At 38.3% G+C, this 18093-nt stretch overlaps 1 protein-coding gene across 5 annotated transcripts in view; it reads left to right on the plus strand.

Annotated features, from left to right (window-relative positions):
• LOC139954308 (6-phosphofructo-2-kinase/fructose-2,6-bisphosphatase 1-like) overlaps positions 1–18093 on the plus strand; it is a 51781-nt gene that overhangs the window by 26204 nt on the left and 7484 nt on the right. For all 5 annotated transcript variants that reach the window (XM_071954052.1, XM_071954053.1, XM_071954054.1 and 2 more), the window contains 10 exons: positions 1030–1086; positions 2294–2415; positions 3480–3541; positions 6077–6150; positions 6627–6845; positions 7374–7478; positions 7743–7784; positions 9276–9363; positions 9761–9823; positions 10763–10827. In XM_071954052.1, the coding sequence (XP_071810153.1) occupies positions 1030–1086; positions 2294–2415; positions 3480–3541; positions 6077–6150; positions 6627–6845; positions 7374–7478; positions 7743–7784; positions 9276–9363; positions 9761–9823; positions 10763–10827 (897 nt within the window). The remainder of the gene's footprint in view (positions 1–1029; positions 1087–2293; positions 2416–3479; positions 3542–6076; positions 6151–6626; positions 6846–7373; positions 7479–7742; positions 7785–9275; positions 9364–9760; positions 9824–10762; positions 10828–18093) is intronic.

Raw genomic sequence — 18093 nt, forward strand, 5'->3', positions numbered from 1 at the left:
CTAAATTTGAGTTTCGATGTCACAAATTTGTAATGAATAATTCGCATCTCAATTGTGCTCAACTCCGGCGAAACATGCGCGTCACATTCTCATTAAAAGGAAGTATGAACTGGGCTTTAGCACATTGCCAAATTAGTGGCTGCAGCTGTTTCTATGGCTGTGACTTAATGGTCATCATGTGAAGAAGCCTTGAGACAAAGGATGCCCATAGCAACAGCTGTAGTCACATCGGATGTGACTTGATCTCATGTGAAGAGGCTTAGTAGCTTAGGACGCCCATAGCAACAGCTGCAGCCACATCTGAGATGGCCTAAAATGTAAAAAGACAAGCCACTAACCAAACGAGAATTAATGTCAAATTTGTTTGTACCAGCCTTGCTACCATGGGCAGTACGGGGGGTGTGCTGTTTCGCTACTTCTTGTCACTAACCTGTGCTAGGTATCTGCTGAAAAGAAAAAAAACGCTGACTGCCTCAAAACAATGACTGCTCTGCGCATACGCATACATGTTGCTTATAAGGACGCTATAAGTATGTGCATGTTAAAATCCACGAATTTCGATGCGATGCCAAAAACAATTAATCATGTTTTTACACAGTCGACCTAATCTGCAAACAGTTAGGTCTAAATATTTCCAAAGATTAAAGAAAATTAAGAGGGGACAAGTAGCACAATGACCTGAGCTACCCTACTCTACTCTACATGTAATTGAGGGCACGTGGAGTGGATCGGATCAGCCATAGCCCTAATTCACATGTGGCATGTACTGGCATGTTTCAAATAACCAATGCCAGGTGTTATGGCCCACCGTAGTACCTCGGCCGACTAAAGAGAGAGAGATTTATAGACGATCGGCGCATGCAGCGAGCTTGGGGGAAAATGGTCTTTTGACATCAACTACCCATGGGACTGAGGTTGGATCTGTGTATTCATAAACTGTACATTTGTTCAGATTGCATAAACACATATAAAAATGTTTCACATTGATACCAAGGTGTAAGGAAACTTTTCTTGAATGATTATTGACAGGTTTTCTTTGTTGAGTCCATTTGTGACGATCCTGACGTGATACGGACAAACATTGAGGTAAGATGTTAACAATTTATTCTCTTTGTTCTACCTTAAACTATTTGAACTATCCAGTCACCCTCCCTTAAAATAGAAAGCTGTATCCCCTTAAAGTGATCCCTTCGCTGCTTCCCAGGTTATACCGTAAACTTGTGTGTGATCTCTGGATAAACAGCAGTAACAGGTTGAATGGCTTCTGAGTGGCTTCGCTCGTCCCCAGCGCCTAGCTTTAACCAAAGGCGCTGGGATGGGCAAACGTTTCATGCACTGTCATTGGTTTAATAATGCGCAGTCCCATCATGCATCACACTCACATTGCACTATACTTCTATGCACTGTACGCATGACGTACTTCCTGAACAAGAATCTGTGCAAGCGATTAGCCCATCCCAGCGGTCCTGGATAGACTGGCGGCTGGGGCCGAGCGAACTGAGTGGCATCCTGGACAAAGATATTGACAAAAATAGAGAGACCGCCAACACGGGGGCTAAATAAAACAGTTGGTAGAGTACCAGCACATTAATCTGGATGCCGCAGGTTCAGGTGTCAGAATATACAAATTTTCAAACTGTTAAACTAATTTACTGTCTTTATTTACAAAAGAGTTATTTCAGGTAATTTTACAGGGAAGAGACACTATTGGTAAGCACTCAAAGTAATGCAACAAGGCTGTTTTTTTTCTTCATTATTCTCTTGCAAACTTGATGAACAATTGCGCCCAAACTTTCACAGTTTGTTTTTTTAAGCATACTTTGGGCATAGATGTAGAATATAATAACTAGGTCGGCCGCGCGTACATACGCAGGTTCTGGCATGGGGGCTGCCATTGCCTATCTCCCGTGTACATTTTCTGTGCGTTGCCGTCAGCACGTGACTTTTTGCCGTCAGCACGTGACATTTAGGGCGTCAAAGGCCTATCTCCCGTGTTCATTTTTCGTGCGTCGCCTTTCGAACGTGAAATTTTTACCGCGTCCATGGCGAACAAAAACTTTTTCTACACAGGCAATGGCGCATATATGTACGCGTGGCCGATCTACATGTAGTTATTTTAATTCTATATCTATGACTTTGGGATGCACCACGTAAGAATACTGGTCTTTGACAATTACCAAATGTGTCCAGTACCTTCAAAGGTATATTCCTTGAAGAAATGAAAGGGTGGCAGCAGTTTTATGATGCTGCGTCTCTAACATGTCTAAGCTGCTAATGTAATCTTTCCTCACAGGATGTCAAGTTGGGAAGTCCAGACTACAAAGACAACGATAAGGAAGAGGCTAAGCAAGACTTTGAGAAGAGAATTGAACACTACAAAATCTTCTACGAACCGCTTGATGAGGAGCTAGATAGGTAAGTAAACAACAATAATAATACAAAAAATTTTGGTCTAGTTGTTAAGATCTGCTCTAAAATTGATAAGATCGTAGGTTCAAATCCAGGTTCTGGCATGGGAGCTAGATAGGTAAGTAAACAATAATAATACAAAAAATTTTGGTCTAGTTGTTAAGATCTGCTCTAAAATTGATAAGATCGTAGGTTCAAATCCAGGTTCTGGCATGGGAGCTAGATAGGTAAGTAAACAATAATAATACAAAAAATTTTGGTCTAGTTGTTAAGATCTGCTCTATAATTGATAAGATCGTAGGTTCAAATCCAGGTTCTGGCATGGGAGCTAGATAGGTAAGTAAACAATAATAATACAAAAAATTTTGGTCTTGTTGTTAATATCTGCTCTAAAATTGATAAGATCGTAGGTTCAAATCCAGGTTCTGGCATGGGAGCTAGATAGGTAAGTAAACAATAATAATACAAAAAATTTTGGTCTAGTTGTTAAGATCTGCTCTAAAATTGATAAGATCGTAGGTTCAAATCCAGGTTCTGGCATGGGAGCTAGATAGGTAAGTAAACAATAATAATACAAAAAATTTTGGTCTAGTTGTTAAGATCTGCTCTAAAATTGATAAGATCGTAGGTTCAAATCCAGGTTCTGGCATGGGAGCTAGATAGGTAAGTAAACAATAATAATACAAAAAATTTTGGTCTAGTTGTTAAGATCTGCTCTAAAATTGATAAGATCGTAGGTTCAAATCCCGCCTGAGCAATATGACTATGATTTTGTCATAAAGCTTTTAAAAGAAAGCAGGGGCCTACCCATTTTGTGTTTTGTTAAATGAGAGAAGAAGTAAAACAAAAAAAAAAAGGTTTAAATAAAATGATAAAAAGAAAGAATAGATTTTATAAATAAATATATTTATTCATTTATATTGCACCGATTTCATTTGATCAAATGTGCATTTCAAATGTTTGACCTAAAGTAGCTTGTATTTCTTACCAACATTTTATTTTGAATTAATAATGTTTTTTACAAAATTTTAAGTAATGAAATTGTGTTCTTATTCTTGTGTACGCTGTAGGGATGTTTCCTTCATCAAGATCATCAATGTCGGGGCACGTTTCTTAGTCAACAAGGTCAGAGGTCAGTATGCCAATATTATTGTTATCTCAGGCCTCAAAATAACCCATGGCACCCACAGCAATATGTAGTTTTTATTGTTTGAATGACACACAGGAGTACCGCCGTATGCGTCACATGACTTATACGCGGGTTACTCAAAATGAATGAACCGTGTCGTGATTCATTCATTTGAGTGCATTGGTGCATGTCAGTATAAAAGCAGCATCCTTAGCAACAGAATCCAATTCAGGCCGCTGCTTACTCTGCTGTAGTGCTAGTGTCGCATTTCGACAACAGCGTATGTTATATACGACATTAATTAATTCATATGCAGTTTAACAACGGCCCACTCCCATGATTTAATAAATTCTGAAACTTAATAATGTTTTCAAGGTGTGTTTATTGTGTGTCTTACAATAAAGTGAAACTGTTTTTCATGCGTATGAGCGCAGCGAAGGAGCATGAAAGAGCCTTTTTGAGATATGGCGGACACAATGCTGCAACATTATAAGGTTTGGGTAAATTTGTGCGTATACACCCAAACCAAATAATACACTCCTATCACGTCCGCCATACATCAAAAAAGCTTATTACTGTGGTACCCTGTGCTTTTGCTGTGATGCCTTTTGCAAAGTTGTTGCAGTTCAAATTGACACTTTCCTTAAAGAATTGCCCCTTACTAGAGGAAATTGCTGTGACCCTTCAAGGCCTGTTATCATATGTTTATCGTATTGTTGGTTTTGCCTACTCCTGGATATAAAGGCCCCTTTGATGTGGAAAGGAAAACCCAGTGATGAACCCTACTCATTGAATATAAATTTTGGTTTTTACCCATACACCGATGTGTGTTAGCACTGTATACTCAGTACTTTCCCGAGTCCTGTGAAAAAATATCACAGGCATGTTACTCGGGTGGGATTTGAACCCACGACCCTTGCAATTCTAGAGCAGTGTCTTACCAACTAGACTACCAAGATTGCTTGGTAGCTAGAGGCAGTTTGAATCCTATGTCTTGGCAGTGGGTACTGCAACGATGTGACAGATTTTTAAATTTGCATCGGGGATAAAGAATATTAACTCATTGAGTTGATGCATTTTTTCTTGCATATATTCACCCGAGTAAATTCGAGACTGATTGGATTGATTTTACTCCACAAGAACTCTTTGCATCGAACGCCTCGCCTTCGGCTCTCATTACAATGTTTTGCAGCACTTTGTAAAAATGAACGATGATGACCTATTGTCCAATGAGGTGTATCGTGTTGCAGCATTCTGATTAATGTAAAGTCGTGATGGTCATTGAGTCTCAAAGGCCAAGTTTCAATTTAACTTGGAGGAAACCTGCATGCACAATGAGCGCTTAAAGGGTTTGGGTACTTTTTGTACGACACAAAACACTGTCCACAGATTGACATTAAACTTACAGGGTTTGCGGTTTGAAGATAATGAAGATAGACAGTTTCCCTGTTAATATTACTTGCTGAGGTGCAGTAGTTTTTGAGAAAAACTTATCTTTTGTTTGGGATAAATGTGCACAAAAACATTTATAACAGGGTAATTGTGATTGCAATTGAAATAAGCATGACTGATCTGTTCTTGGTTTTTTTTTTTTTTTTTCGTTTTTTTTTTCTCTCTCAACTTGACCGAGTCCAGACAAATATTTCTACACAGATTGGCCCTGGTACATGTACAATGAGAGCAATTTCAGATTAAAAAAATAAACTTTTGGATTTTGATTCTAATAACCTTTAATAGAGGCAGTGTTTTTATAAAGTGTCTCTGCTGCCGGTTGGATATGATTGATGATACATGTATAAATCATAAACTTGGAGAGCCTCCACTATGGCATAGCAATGAAGAACCATAAGTTATGGTTGTGTCCATGATTATTATTCTTCAGTGCCTGCTTATTTTCTTTGTGGGATCATTGCAAAAAAACAGGGAAGGTTTATTTTGTCCTTAAATAGAAGTGACCTGGAAGTTAAAATTGTGACTATTTTTTTTCCCTGTTATTTTTGGATTCCTTTTATCTTATTTACCAGGGTTCTCTCCAGAATTTATGTAAAACTTTTGCAGGTTTTAATAGCTCTACTATGGTTTGTTTCAATAATAGTAATAATAAAAAAATCATTTATATTGCGGGGGGGGGGGGGGGGGGGCGCTTAAGGCGCTGTACGGATTTCCTGTTTATGCTTACAGTTGTTTGATATCATATTTTGGTATGATTATTTTATATATTTTTCTATTCAGGTCATCTTCAGAGTAGAGTTGTATACTACATGTATCTTATGAATATTCATGTCATTAGTCTTCTTTAGGTCTACCTCAGAGTAGTGTTGTAACACCTCATGAATATTCATGTCACTGGATGTTGATTTGAGCTTGATGTTCTCTCTTTTACAGGTCATCTTCAGAGTAGAGTTGTATACTACATGTATCTTATGAATATTCATGTCATTAGTCTTCTTTAGGTCTACCTCAGAGTAGTGTTGTAATACCTCATGAATATTTATGTCACTGGATTGTAATTTGATCGTTATGTTCCCTCTTTTATAGGTCATCTTCAGAGCAGAGTTGTATACTACCTCATGAATATTCATGTCATGCCGAGGACCATTTACCTAACAAGGGTAAGTGTAAAGTTAGTTTTGGCCGGCTCTCACTTCATCATTAAGCGTTGATTCAAGAAATGTTGTTAGCAGATTTGGTCAAAGTTCAAGTAACACAAGAACATTTTGGAAAATGTGCCCAACTCAGAATTGAACCCATGTCCTTCTGTGTTCCAGAGCAGGTCCCAACTTTTGTAGTTCTTCCAACAAAGACAATGTTCCTTAGCAATCTTCTGCTAAGTGAAAATTATCAGGATATCAGCTGCAGATTATAACTGGTGTTTTGACTGTAACACTTTTTCTGCTATAAAGGAGAATTCTGACAATGAGATATGATCTCAACTCCTACATTCTGTCATTTTTTTCCTGATTATTTTTTGTAAATATTCTTATCTGAAAATATTGTCTTAATTTGGACTCTGGCTGCGATGACTTTTTTTCAATAAACCATTTCAATTCAATTCAATTTATTATTATTTTTTCATATTTTATCCCAGCACGGTGAGAGCCAGCTAAACCTTCAAGGAAGAATAGGTGGAGACTCAGATCTGTCAGAGAGGGGTTGGCATTACAGTAAGAGTCTGTCTAAGTTCATGTCGGAGCAACACTTATCAGACCTCAAGGTGTGGACGAGTAGATTAAAGCGAACTTACCAGACGGCATCCAATGTGAACGCTTCTATTGAGCAGTGGAAGGCGCTGGATGAGTTAGATGGGGTAGGTGCAATTAAGTTCATTCTGCTTATTTAAATGCGATTGTTTAAAGGTACTGGACACTATTGGTGATTACTCATAATAATTAGCATAAAAACTTACTTGGTAACGAGCATATGAGAGGTGACGATAGTATAAAACATTGTGAGAAACGGGTCCCTTTGAACTAGCATAGGTTTTGAGAAAGAAGTTATTTCTCACTCAAATATTCAAAGACTTCAGTCCTGAAGCCTTTTACTGGCATCTGATAGCACGCAAATTTGTGCAACAAGGGTGTTTTGTCTTTCATTATTCTCTTCGATGCAACTTCGATGACCAATTGAGTCCAAAGATGAAAGCTTTCCTTTTTTATAACAACATATCAAGTTGAGACCCTAAGTATTACTCTTAGCAGCCGACAATTGGAACACGCTCATTGTGTCATTCATAAGAAAACAGAAAATATTGAGGTGTTTATGTTCAGTAACTTCCTCTTATTTTGTAATGACAAAGTTTCATGTCTGGTACCTGGTCTCATCTTGTCGCTATTAGGGAGTGTGTGATGGAATGACATATGAGGAGATTCAGGAGAAGTACCCGGAGGAGTTTGCGTTGAGAGACCAAGATAAATACCACTACAGATACCCTATGGGAGAGGTAAGGCAGGGGGTTCATTTTGTGCAAAAACATTTTATCAGGTCAAAAAAAGCACTTACATTACGTTACGCACAAGTTTGAAATTGCAGCACAAGTTTGAAATATCTAGCTTACAGTAGCCCGGATGTCCTCAAAAAACAAGTGGAGATGATGCAACATTTTTGCACAGAGCATTTTCTCTCTAAATGTTTGGGAAATGTTAATCACTCTTAATGAATAAATGTGTTAACAAATTAATATTTGTTAAATTTCATTTTTTCTTAGTCATATCAAGACCTGGTGACAAGATTAGAACCAGTTATAATGGTAAGTGTGTGCAATGGATTTATGAATGAAAAGAGCCAAGCCAATGTATTTGTACACATTCGTAAATGTGTACAAAAAAAAGATAACTTGAACAGTTAAGATGATTGAGCCTCTTGATATCATATTTCAGGCAGGCAGGCTGCATGGCTAGCAGGCAGGCTAGCTTGCTGGTCAGTATGTTGGCTGGCTGGCACTGCAAGCTGGCAGGCCCAGCAGGCTGGCTGGCTGGCTGGCTGATAGTCTGGCTGATGAGATGGCTGGCAGGTCAGCATGCAGGCTGGCTGGGTGCCTAGCATATTTTCTCTTGCCATACAAAAACAATTTGATTTTTCAATCAATTGTTATTGCAACTATTATACAAAATTAAATCGCTCTCTGTTATTCTGATGTTATGATTGCCAAAGTAATCAACCTTCTCTGCCAAATGATTTGTCACTTTTTAAACCCATTCAAACTGAGCTCCTTCCCATGTGTACATTTCTGTGGTTTGAAGTGTATTTTATCATTCATATTTACTACATGTATATTGAATAAATTCATCAGCTTCTCTTTGGAATGCACTACCACATCACATGAAATCTGCAAGAACTCAAACTGTATTTAAATCGCTACTTGAAAGTTACCTGCTTGTTAAATTTGCTGTATGCTTGTCTTATTTATTTATTGTTGTAAAACGTATCAAGACTTTGTGTGATGCGCCATTCAAGTACTTTGCTATTATTATTATTATATTAAAGGAACACGTTTGTTATGAAATGAATATGGTTAAAAAAGTAGAATATAATGATCCACACAAGTATCACTAAAAATTGCACGGTTTTCTTTTTACGTCTCGAACTATCAACATTTTGACTCCCATACATGGCTGTAGGTGTTATTGGCAAGGTAAAAAGAAAACCACGCAATTTCGAGGCATATTTGTGTAGATCATTGTATTATACTTTTACAACATCTTTCTAACCGTATGCATTTTAGAACAAACGGTCACAAAACGCTTTTTAAAGACCAACGCGACCGATCCAAGGCAACGTGTTCCTTTAATAGATGTTAAATTTGTATAAAGAATATTCATTTAGCAGCGGGTACTGCAAACATAGGATTCGAACTGCCTCTAGCCACTGGGCAATCTCTGTGGTCTAGTTGGTATGACACTGCTCTAGAATTGCAAGGGTCGTGGATTCGAATCCCATTGAGTAATATGACTGTGATTTTTTCACAGAACTCTTGGAAAGTACCCAGTGCTTACACACTTTGGTGTGTTGGTTAAACCAAAATTAGTGTGATTATATTGTTTAACTGGCTTTTACCTTTTTCTCTAGATGCTTGATGTAATTTAAGAATTTTAGTTATGTTTTTATTGTAGTATGCATTCCTTAGGTGTTAGCCCTTTTTTGATTTTATTTTAAAGCAACCATACAGTATTGTCTGTAGTTGCGTGTAATTCCAGACCTGATATTATATTTTATCTTGTTTGATATTTTTCCTACGCAGGAATTGGAGAGGCAAAAGAACATCTTAGTAGTTTGTCATCAAGGAGTGATGAGGTGTCTTCTAGCCTACTTCCTAGACAAGAGCTCAGGTAGGCAGGCATGCAACCTTTCAGCTGATTAGCGCTCAATTTTATGACTCTGCTGAATATTGTTAGCATAGAATCAGGGAATTCAGCACTTAACATCAAGCGTATTTCGCAGGTTTTGGGGAATTTTGGCTTTTGCGTGTGTGTACTCCAAGTTACTAAGCATTCTATGCTTACACAGCTAGCACAGATATTTGGTGCTTGTCATGCAAGCGGAGAATGGTGATCGTAAGCACAGAATTCGGCGGTAAGCAGAGCAATAAAGTTATGCTCAGAAAGTTCCTTCAATTATGATGAATTTAGAACGTAAATTTTTTGATTAATCGACAAAGAACTGTTTGGTTGGTTGAATGGCTATTGTTTTCAAAAACTTCATTTTCCCCTTACTTTGTGTTTGCAGAGGAGTTACCGTACCTGAGATGTCCTTTGCATACAGTAATCAAATTAACACCAGTGGCTTATGGTAAGGAATAATTCTCTAGTCGATCCATTTAATATTAAGTCTCTTTAAAACTTTTCCCATGAGTAGCCTTAAAGGTAATGAACACTTTTGGTAATTACTCAAAAATAATTTTAAGCATGGAAACTAAATGGTAACAAGCAGTGGAGAGCTGTTGACAGTATGAAACATTGTGAGAAACGGCTCCCTCTGGAGTAACATAGTTTTTGAAAGAGGTAATTTCTCACTCAAATAATTATGTAAAGACTCCAGGCCTGAAAGTTTTTTCTTTTATTATTTTCTTGCAACTTCGATGATTAATTGAGTCCAAATGTTCACAGATTTGTTATTTTGTACATATGTTAAGATACACCAAGTGGGAATACTGGTCTTTGACAACTTCTAATAATGTCCGGTGCCTTAAACACTGAAGGCAGGGTTCATTATTTTGTTCTGTTTTATAATTAAACAAATTTTGAAGGAAAGTTGTAATTACTTAGAAAGACAATTATTAATTGATAATTCATTTATCCTTAAAAATTAGTTAAAAAGTCAAATTGAATTACGAGAGATCATTAACGTGAACTTGTTTGCAAAGTTAAAATTTTATGGAAAGGTTTGTATTAACACCATTTAATGACTACATGTATCTCTCATGAGTTTGGGTGGTTCTAAAAGAAAACGTTGGGTTCAACTCGATGTTTCGATCAGTATGCTCTGAGAAAGACGATCAGAGCATACTGATAGAAACGTTTGAGTTCAAACCACTGGTTCTTTTCAGAACCACCCCCAACTCATTAGAGATAGTCATTACATGGTGTTACCGCAAACCTTTCCATATCGTATTTCCACCATGCAAAGTTTCAAATCCTACTTAAACTTAAAATTATTTCATTATTTTTTGTTATATTATTCATTCGACTTTTTCATCCAGAATAAATCATTTTCTAATGTTGTGTTTAGGGTGTAAGGTAGAGACGATATCGCTGGACGTCGAGGCTGTAGACACCCATAGGGAAAAACCAAAGGTAGGCCAATAATTTATAAAACTAATGATGCATATTTTGTGTGCAATTTTGCAGTCACTATTTGTGCCGCGTCAGTGCACCAACCCCAGATCTTGATCGTGCATCAATGTTGTATCTCACTTGAGCAAATTTCTTGAATATGACGTCACCGTTCAAATATCTGCCCTGCAACATGGCGTCTGTGCGCGTGTGCGTGGGCATGTGCGTGCATGAGCCGTATAAATCAAACCGGGAGTGCTGCGTGCTTCATTGATGTGCGCATTTAGATGCGCATACGGTTTGACCTACAAGAGGGCGACTTTCATAGCAAAAAAGGCTAATTAGGTTTTGGTTTTGTGTGTACATAGTGGTTATTCTAAGCCAGATGCGATATGTTTACACTGTCAAACTTGTGTTATACACTGTGCTATGAAATGCTATTTCAAGAGATACAACATTTTTGTACTGACACAACTGATTTGCTTTTTTTAACGGCCAATCTTAAGGCCAAATAAAAAAAAATGTTTACTGTCCCTGCCGCTTCCTCTTTTTTTTTAGGCCGCCTCCTTGATGGATTTGTAGGCTGATCTCCTGCCACGGCGGCAAGGAATTGATGGTAGTGGCTTTTTTTACCCACTGTGAAAAAGCATACTTCCAAACGCTCAAAACATTTTTCCTGCAAAGCCCAGTTCATAATTCACATGAAAGTGAATGGAAGCAAATATGTAGGCTGTTGTCTTTAGAAATGCATCAACTCAAGGTGCTGTTTACAAACAAAACAATTCTAAAATGCAATCTGGATTTTTCTCGTCTGGTTCATTCCAAACACTGATTAACTTTTTTTTTTTTTAATAAAACAAAATGCAACTTTGAAATCCAATCAAAAATTTCAACCAAAACCACACAAGATATGCATCTTAAACTGTTTAATGTAGACGGCATTTTTTTCCCCTCCATATGTCTAACCCCTAATCTACAGAAATCAAAGGCACAGGTAAAGATTTTATACAAAATTTAGCAAATTGTCACACTGGAACGGTGAATGATCTTGCACTGCATGTAGAAAGTTTTCACCCCATTCACAGAAATGTTTGCGCTCAATGATAAAGTTTGTCACAAGAAAAAAGCTTGACTAGAATTTGCTAGGGTAGGATCTTTGCACCTGCGACCTCCGGATTGACGTGCCGATGCTCTACCGTCTGAGCTATCAACCCCTCTTATTGACTGTTTTTCTATTTTGTCAATATCTTTGTTCGGGGTAGCCAGTTAGAAGCCATACACCCGTATACTGCTGTATTGCCATGGATCATGTGCAATGTGTGTTTTTACCATAGAGTTATATGTAAGCACTAGAGGGCGCACTGGTGATGCTTCTTGCACAAACGCGATGGGACCCTGAGGAAACACGCGCGCCATTCTGCATGCGCGTTGAATATGAAGAATACGTTGGAGTTTGTGGTTATTGAATGCTGACGCGATGTTGTTTTGTCAACTTACAAAATGGCCGCACAAACACACGCTAAGCAATGCCTGTTTGTTCAACTTAGAAAATGTCCGCCTGCGCGTATGCCGGGGCGCGTATATAGGCCAGTGTGCCCTCTAGTTCTTATATATATCTCTATGGTTTTTACATATTTCATGGGAAAGTTCTATTGTACTGAGAAACATTGTTTCTGCCAGGCCGTTGTTGCCGGCCGGCATTAATGTGGATTCAAGTCAGACTGAATTTTCTAAAGCTCTGGGATAATTCTTGTCATCTTTTTTTGTCTTTCTGTTTTTGTTTTTTCATGTACATCCACTATTTGACTATCAGTCACAAAAAATATATTTATTGGAGACAGGTTTTTTGCAAACTAAATATTTTAGGATGATAAATAAAAGCACCTTACTCCCTCCCTCAAAAAAAAATAAATAAAATACAACAGCAATCTGTAATTTTTACAAACAAAAATCTACATTTCTTGGAAATGCTATGGTGGCGCAATGTGAATAATGTATGCCCTGGTAAAAGGGAAATACAGTAGAGTTGTTAGACTGTTGTAATTTCTTCAAAAAAGGATATACTTGCATGGTGCAATTGCTAAGTAAGCTTGGGCAGTTATTCCAGTTACCCGGTTCTACCTCGTTCCAAAATCGAAAACCGGACCCATGGGTCACCTCTTCTACAGAACTGGGTAGATTGGCTCAATTGTGTGTGTGTGGCTCAGGACTGGAATGACTTGTAATTTTACGATAAGATGAGAACTTTATTATCCCACACTGGGGAAATTTAAAATGGCCTTGATTCAAACGGTACAAACAAAAACACTAAAAATCTTACTACAAAAATTGACTTTTAATTTTTGTTAATTGAATTTAGTGGAACCAGTTCCAACTCGGAACCAAGTCTTTTTATTGAACAAAATTTTCTGGAACTGCCCCAGCTTATACTGCTTAGTCACAACCCAAAGATAAAGTATAAGTTAAAGAGCCAAAGGTATAATGGTTGTACATTATGTTTATTAGAAACCAAAGATTGAAAATTAATGTACTCTGCCAAAAACACTTATGTACTTGCCTCAAAACAAGGTGCCATTTGCTTCCAAAAGTTACTGTACACAATGAAATCAAATTAGAAAACAGTTCATAATAGCGGACAGCTTAACAATTAACTTAAGTAATGGCAGGCATTACCTCTTTCGCTACAAAATGTATTGTGCAGCTGTGATGGAATTGTCTGTTCAAAGCCTGGTAACTTTCTCATTTTATGTTAAAATTACAAGATGCCTCATACTAAAAAGACAATCTTGCAATGTACTCTTTCCATGACAGCCGTAGTGACAGAGAAAAATTTCTACCGAAAGTCTCAAGCAATCTTAACTCTTTTTTGTCTATGTTGCCCAAAACTGACTGCCTATGTTCGGGACTAACTACTGTAAAACAAATCAGGCTGCACGTGCTGGCTGAAAATATTAACATTTACAGTAGTTGGGACTAGAGGCCTAAAAATGCTTAAGTGTAAACCTCAGGCAAGGTATTATTTGTACAATCACTTTGCCATTTGCAACTTCAGCTGCATCCGAACCATACAGCTATGGCTACAGCAATGGCTGTTGGCTGTCACAACAACAGTGAAGAATATTATGCATTTTCAGCGATCTGACATATAGCCATAGCCATTAACTCAGATATTTGGCCTTAGTCTCACACCCCTGAGATAACTGGTACTGGCTTTGTATGGGATATAATAGATGGCAAGTATTCGTTAAGACTGTGTATAAACACAGGCGCTCCAGTGTCGCACCAAACAATTTCTGAATTAAGCACATGAAAAGTTCAATGTCTGAAACAGTTAAGAGTGACTGGACGCTCTAAAAGTCGTAAGATCGACTGTTGCAGTCGTTCGGAATGACTGGAGTCTTTTCTAATCTATTTAGTTCGGTGTGAATCTGGTGCGCCTGTCTGAAACAGGTGTAAGTCACCATGTTGTGACAGTCAATGGTGTGACAGCCCATGGACAGCCAAAGGTGTCGCAGCCAAAGTCGCACAGCAAAATACCAAACCATTCACTGTCATCATGACAAGACAAGAACAGAACAAGAGGCATCAAGACCTCTTCACTCTGTTGATTGGACATTTTCTTATCTGTGAATTCTACGCCATGACATTCAAGCAGGGGAGGAGATCACAGCTCAAAACGGAAGGAGATTTCATGGTCCAAGACAAGGCACTTCAGCATACCACCGGGGTCTTGGCCTCCAGAGGCCACTTAATAATGTCCTTCATAGTTGGATTGTCCTCTTGGTGGGGCTTACATATCGTAAACACTCCTGGAGGGCTCCCATACCAGGCGGTGGAGTAAACGGTGTCAGACAATGAGGTTGATGCTGGTGGAAATGTGATGGTGAGGTTGGTCATGAATCTGGTGCTGATTCACGGTGAGGATGACTGTGGTGAAGTCAGTGGTGATTGCTCTGATAAATGATGATTATGGTGATTATTTATGATGACAATGATGGTGCAGCACAGTAGCCCTTGAGTTTTGTGGGGCCTGATTCTTCAAGGAGGCAACACTGTTGTTTGCCTCCACGCCCCCTGGCCATAGCCTTGGTGCCTTTGAAATGCTACAGTTGAAACATACAATGTCCTCATAGGGTGCCCTTCACTAAGTAGAAAATCCTTGGTGCCCGTGCCCTTTCAAAAATGAGGCTATCAGGTCTGCTTTATGGCAAATTTCCATTGGTTGACGGTACTTCAAGAAGTAATGTACTCTTATTTTCTCTTTGTATTGCAACTTTACAAAGGGCACCTTTGCAAAAGGAAGGGGCACATGAAGGGCAATAGCTGTCCGTGCCTCAGAGTATTAAGTGACAGAGTCTTGATCAAGGAACTTGTTAAGTAGGACTTGAAACTTTGCATGGTGGAAATATGATATAGAAAGGGTTGCTGTAACACCAAGGAACTTGTTGTCAAAGCAAGGCCAGTGTACTCAGCAGAGTGGCTTGAGAAGGGAGTGTAGTCTTTATCAAGAAACCTAGTGCTTCAAGCAAGTCCGACAGTCTAATCTACATCACAAAGTTTCTGGAGGAGAGCAGTTCATTAAGACTTGATACATGTAGTTCTTAAGTCTTCACTTTAACAATCTGTATTGCATGGTCTTGCCAAGAGAACCAAGGTTAAAGAAAAGATTGTTTTGCGTTGGCTGCCAATGCTATTAGGTCACACAATGGAAATGTGCTTGCGTGTATGCACCACGCGATAGGTCTTTACTAACCTCAGTGAGGGCGCTGTTTAGACTTGTGCTGTCATTTGCAAGGGGGTCTATAAACTGTGCAAGTCTTGTACATATTATAACTGTTTGGGAGTATCGGGGTTGATTCCCATCTCTATTGCTTTTTTAACAAATGACGACAAAATGGAAACAAAATTGTGCATTGTATCAGGTCAAAGCATTTAAATATGTATGAGACTTGCATAATCTATTGACCCAATTCACAATGATTTGTACATACAACATGCAGTGGGTATTAATATGGAGTGGCAGAGAGTAGCCGCATGTGTCACTGTTGCAATGGATCAATCGGGAAATGATTTGTGACTGTATGATAAAACATTCTTTATAAGCATTACGTTAACCAAAACCAATCTGCGTCCACTGCCTTTAAAAGTTAAATGTATAATTTGTTACATTAATTTGGTGCTTCATCTGTACTGTGCATGTTATGCCTACTTTCATCCTGTTTTGCCTCGTTGCATGTCGAATGGCTTTCCCCCTGAGCTTTAGAAAATTTAATCCGTTGTTGACTCCATGCCTCCCTTTCAAACTCATTAAACTCTTCAAAATGGTGTGGAAAATATTGGCTGTCAATTCCTTGGTGTAAGTTTTGTTTAATGAGAAAACCTCAATTGAAATATCAACGTACCTGTCAATGTTATTTACTCTGTGGAATTGTTTTGAATCGTGGCAGTTGATATTTTACGACGGGACAAAACTCGAGACTCGATGTGGGTTAAAATGTCTGTGAATGACAGTCGAGCTTTTGAACAAAAATTTGTCAGTTAGTGTCAAATTTAAAAATTATGTCAGTTTGAATTTGTCTGAAAAAATTTAGTAGTTGGTGTAGCAGAAAGTATTACACACAAAAAGAATGTGTTAAGTTTGCACCATGGGCATGGATAAGACCATTATTAGTGTTTGTAGAAAAGTGCTGTAGAAAAATTACACTCATAAATGAAGGCATAAATAAATGGGATTCACAGTTAAATGAAAATTTAATTTAATGATGGGGGTCAAAGCTGTTATTTAAGTTTTACAAAAAGTGAAGGGAAAAAAAAAATTGAGTAAAATTAAGCAATGAATTTTTGAGGTATGGCCTGACTGCCTTGCATGGCTTACTGGCTTTTAATCTTTCCCTGCTAAGGAAAAAGTCCTGGATGCTTAGCTCATTCTGTGTGCTTCAACTAGCTGCCAAGTCAAATGCATTTACTGAGTACAATTCCTGCAACTGTCAAATTGTCAAAAGTTGAAAAGTCAACGGCAACGATATGTTAACTGTTTGTATCGACCCTGTGCATTGGCGTCGCACATGACTTCTGTCTACCCACTGTCTGCCATTTACTGAGTCAGTTTGTGTATGATGGGTGTCTCACCATGCTCACCTCGCCTAAACTGACTCCCAAAATAGCACAACAAGCAAGATTGATCATATTAATTTTGGTTTTTTACCCATACACCGATGTGTGTTAGCACTGTATACTCAGTACTTTCCCGAGTCCTGTGAAAAAATATCACAGGCATGTTACTCGGGTGGGATTCGAACCCACGACCCTTGCAATTCTAGAGCAGTGTCTTACCAACTAGACTACCGAGGTTGCCCGGCAGCTAGAGGCAGTTCGAATCCTATGTGTTGGCAGCGGGTACCGCAACGATATAATAGATGTTAAATTTGCATCGGGGATAAAGAATATTAATTTTGGTTTTTTACCCATACACCGATGTGTGTTAGCACTGTATACTCAGTACTTTCCCGAGTCCTGTGAAAAAATATCACAGGCATGTTACTCGGGTGGGATTCGAACCCACGACCCTTGCAATTCTAGAGCAGTGGTTCGAATCCCACCCGAGTAACATGCCTGTGATATTTTTTCACAGGACTCGGGAAAGTACTGAATATACAGTGCTAACACACATGGGTATGGGTAAAAAATCAAAATTAATATTCTTTATCCCCGATGCAAATTTAACATCTATTATAAGATTGATCATGTGATGATGTCAGGTGATTTTGGTTGATACCAAATGTAGAATCATTTAAAGGAACACGTTGCCTTGGATCGGACGAGTTGGTCAAAACAAAAGCGTTTGTAACCGTTTTTTATAAAATGCATATGGTTGGAAAGATGTTTTAAAAGTAGAATACAATGATCCACACAAGTTTGCCTCGAAATTGCGTGGTTTTCCTTCTACTGTGCGAACTAACATGGTCGGCCATTTATGGGAGTCAAAATTTTGACCCCCATAAATGGCCGACGTGTTAGTCGACAAGGTAAAAGAAAAACCACGCAATTTCGAGGCATGTTTGTGTGGATCATTGTATTCTACTTTTACCACATCTTTCTACCCATATGCATTTTATAAAAAAACGGTTACAAACGCTTTTCAAAGACCAACTCGACCGATCCAAGGCAACGTGTTCCTTTAATAGATGTTAAATTTGCATCAGGGATAAAGTACTGTGTACTGAGTATCCAAATGTACAGTGCTAATACACATCAGTGTTTATGGGTAAAACCATAGAGACAAGAATC

Source organism: Asterias amurensis, chromosome 2 (genome assembly GCF_032118995.1).
Source record: "Asterias amurensis chromosome 2, ASM3211899v1".
In the NCBI taxonomy this organism is placed as follows: domain Eukaryota; kingdom Metazoa; phylum Echinodermata; class Asteroidea; order Forcipulatida; family Asteriidae; genus Asterias; species Asterias amurensis.